The sequence below is a fragment of the Buceros rhinoceros genome, unplaced genomic scaffold (assembly GCF_000710305.1).
Source record: "Buceros rhinoceros silvestris isolate BGI_N320 unplaced genomic scaffold, ASM71030v1 scaffold37417, whole genome shotgun sequence".
Classification (NCBI taxonomy): Eukaryota; Metazoa; Chordata; class Aves; order Bucerotiformes; family Bucerotidae; genus Buceros; species Buceros rhinoceros.
Window position 1 is genome coordinate 493 of NW_010421021.1, and position 3,605 is coordinate 4,097.

The 3,605-nt window shown below is 51.6% G+C and overlaps 1 protein-coding gene across 2 annotated transcripts in view; it reads left to right on the forward strand.

Moving 5' to 3' along the window:
• Positions 1-2,853: 2,853 nt before the first annotated feature.
• The window catches only part of PLEKHF1 (pleckstrin homology domain containing, family F (with FYVE domain) member 1), a 900-nt gene continuing 148 nt past the window's right edge, over positions 2,854-3,605 (forward strand). The window contains exon 1 of one of the 2 annotated variants that reach the window (XM_010139517.1): positions 2,854-3,590. In XM_010139517.1, coding sequence (XP_010137819.1) covers positions 2,854-3,590 — 737 coding nt within the window. The remainder of the gene's footprint in view (positions 3,591-3,605) is intronic. The other variant, XM_010139518.1, reaches the window with a different exon arrangement.

The window sequence follows — 3,605 nt, forward strand, 5'->3', positions numbered from 1 at the left end:
CCACCCCCACCAGCGAGCCTGTGTTCGTCATTTGTCGTGAGCTCTTGTCCGTCCCCAGCGTGTAACAGACCAACTGCTGCTACGTTAGTCCTGTCGCCTCCAGCTCCAATGCCCGAGACTTCCTTGTGGAGTTCTCCTCCTTATGGCCACTCACCGGATCCACTCGGATGAGAAGCAGAGCAGGGAGCAGGGGGTGCATATGGAGCACTGCCTGGGGATGTGTGCATGCCCAGGGAGAAGGGGAGAGGAAGGGGGTGAGACTTTTCCCTGTGTTTCAGGCTTTCCTTCCTTCCCACAAAGCTGCTTGGACGCCTCTGAGCCTGGGTGGAACATGTGAGAGCCACGGCTGAGCTCAGACTACCAGCTGCTGGTTTTGGTAGCATCAGTCTGAGCTCCTCAAAAGCCACTGTCCCCTTGCTGTGCCCGGACATGCCAGAAGTCTGAGGCCTGCTTAGCAACAGTGGCAAGAAGCTCAGGAGCTTCAGTTAGTCCATATCCCACCAGGACTGGTGGCATTTCTCAGTCAGAGGCCTAATGGCACAGTCAGTCCCAAAATGTACGGAATTGGGTTCCTCGTGAGCGTGGTTGGAAGGGCGCTGCCCAAGCCAGCTCCCCTTGCTCCCAGAGGGCCAGCAGTTACAGCATGCTGGCAAAGAGTCTGGCAAGCTGAAATCCCCTCTGGCAGGAAAAGGAGAGGAACTATGTTTTTCTTGCTCTAAATGCCTGCGCTGGCTAAAAGGTGGCTGCATCCTGCTTACCATGCTTGCTGAGAAAGAGCTTGTCCAGCCCCAGCTCCAGGAGGGACCTCTCAGCTGAGCAAAGCAGAAAGATGGAGTAAGGGAGAGCTTCAGAGAGATGAGGCTCAGGGCATTTTTGTCTGTCAGACCTCACAGCCAATCCCTTGCATGTGGTACGTGTTAGGTGTGCAGTGGTTACCGAGACTGTCAGTTCTGTTTGACAGCAAGAACAGCAGAGTCAGGTAGAACCACGCAGTACTTTGCTGCATCTACACATACAGACTTGAAAAACATACCCCAGGCTCACTGACCCGGGAGACTCAGGTGAAAAGCTCTGCCTGGCATGCAGCAACACGGTTCTTTATAATCACAAGTGAACAAGTGCTCATTGTTAAAAGATGTGACTTGCCTGCTTCAGGAGTAGAGTGCCAAATCGGTTTTCTTCCTTCGAGTATCAGTCGTATTCACTGAGTTACATGTTCACTGCATAATATTTGTTCACCTGCAGAACCAACAGATATTGATGAAAAAGCCCCCAAACTTTGACATGCCAAAAACTCCCGTCACCAGGAACACAGCAGTAAAGTACATCTTCCCACCTTTATTTCAACTGCGTAAGCTTCTGCTGCATGCGGCACACGTCACTTGGTACTAAGCACTGCAACCCTGCTGACCTGAAACTTGAACAAACAGGAAAAAAATATTTACCTAAAGGAATAAAATAGATTAGAAGCTATATCCTCATTTTTTATATCTTATTACTGTTCCAAAGGGAGAGGCTCTCCCCTCCCAGTGAAGGAGACTATCGCAACACTCAGCAGCTATCTTTACTTACCAAATTCACGGAGCGCTCCCGTTCCAAAGCCAGACTGAGTATTGTTTGCAGAGTCACAATATTAACATGCGGTCGGTTTGTATGCGGTTACTCGAGCTATGTAGAGTTCAGGGCAGGATCGATCTCACGTGTGGGGGGATGAGGCGAGTCACCCTCTGCAGATGGCTGTTTCCCACCCCCCGCCCCCGCTAACTGAAAAGGAAGCACATAGAGGGACAGAGTTAGTTGTCCAAGTCTAAATGTAGATGATGTGAATCTCACCCATCCTGTTTTTTTACTTCTTTGTATGTGTATGTGCTGTCCTCCAGTCGACATCTGAGGAGAGAGAGAGAAGGAAGAAAAACATGCTGCTTTTGCTTCCCTGGGCAAGCTCCTTCAGGAAATACCCTGGGCTAGAGCAGCAGCTGACACATTTAGCCTTAGCAGGGAAGATCTTCCCAGAACAGAGTTAGGTCTCCTTTGGACCTCTCAGGTGAGAGGTGAATGGCACGCAGTAGCCTTGAACAGTGGCTCTGTGGTTTCCCTTCTAGCACACCAAAGGGGTGAGCTGGGTGAAGGACAAGGGACTCATGTAAATCATCGTTGTCCCAAACGCACAGAACCAGGTGTGTTGTACTTCTCCTCCCTTTCCCCTCCAGCCTTCATGGCTACAAGGGACTCTGGGCAAGGAGGATGGAGGAAATGCTGGAGAGTCACTCTGCATTAGTGAATCGATGAACTGCTGACAGCAGCCAGAGGACACATATCCCTGTGATCTCAGAGCTGCCTCGTGACAGCTGAGATACCTCCCTGGAGGAGGAAATGACTCAAGTTCCCATGGCTGGCCAGCCTCGGGACAGCACCCATCAGTGCAGGAGGGGCTAGGTGCAATGAAAAATTGAATGTAGAGCATGGAACGCTTTCCGTACTGCAAACATTTGCTTTTGCTTTAAGGTTACCCTTATCTAGATTTTTCTATCAGAAAAAACCCCAACAGACTATCAAACCCCCTCCGGCAGAGATCAGACCATTTTCAGAATGACGTGTCTTGTAACTGGAAGCATGGACAGCCCCAGCATAACGGGGACAGTGGAAGAAGGGCTTGACTTGTGGGGGTTTATTCACATACCGGGTGCTTTTTTTTTTCCCCCCCTTTTTGTCAGAGAGGACCAGTGGGAAACAAGCGATACCACACTGGGTAGTCTCATCTGTGCGTACGTTTGCTACTTGGCCTCACTCCGGTGCAGATGTTTACAGCTTCCCCATTTCCCTCTTTATTTTCCTCTTCAGAGCGAGCTGGAGATGGTGGACCATCTTGCAAACACTGAGATCAACAGCCAGCGCATTGCTGCTGTGGAAAACTGCTTTGGGGCTTCCGGACAACCCTTAGCCGTGCCGGGAAGGGTCCTTCTAGGAGAAGGGATTTTAACCAAAGAATGCCGCAAGAAACCAAAGCCTCGCATATTCTTCCTTTTCAACGACATACTCGTCTACGGCAGCATAGTCATCAACAAAAGGAAGTACAATTCCCAGCACATCATTCCCCTTGAAGATGTCACTTTGGAGACGCTGCCAGACACCTTGCAGATGAAGAACCGCTGGATGATTAAAACCTCCAAGAAGTCCTTCGTGGTTTCTGCAGCCTCCCTCACGGAGAGGAAGGAGTGGATCAGCCATCTGGAGGAGTGCATCAGGCACCTGCTGACGAAGACGGGCCGGCAGCCCTCCACGGAGCACGCGGCCCCCTGGATCCCAGACAAGGCGACGGACATCTGCATGCGCTGCACGCAGACCAAGTTCTCCACACTCACCCGAAGGCACCACTGCCGCAAGTGTGGCTTTGTCGTCTGCGCAGACTGCTCCAGGCAGAGGTTCCTGATGCCGCGGCTGTCGCCCAAGCCCCTGAGGGTCTGCAACCTGTGCTACAGGCAGCTGCTGGCAGAAAAGAAGAAGGAGGCAGAGACAGATTGCCTGCAGCCGGAGCTGATCCGATCTTCCCTCCCTGGCTACGAACCCTACAGCGGAGATGAACGCGCCAAGTCTGACGATCACAA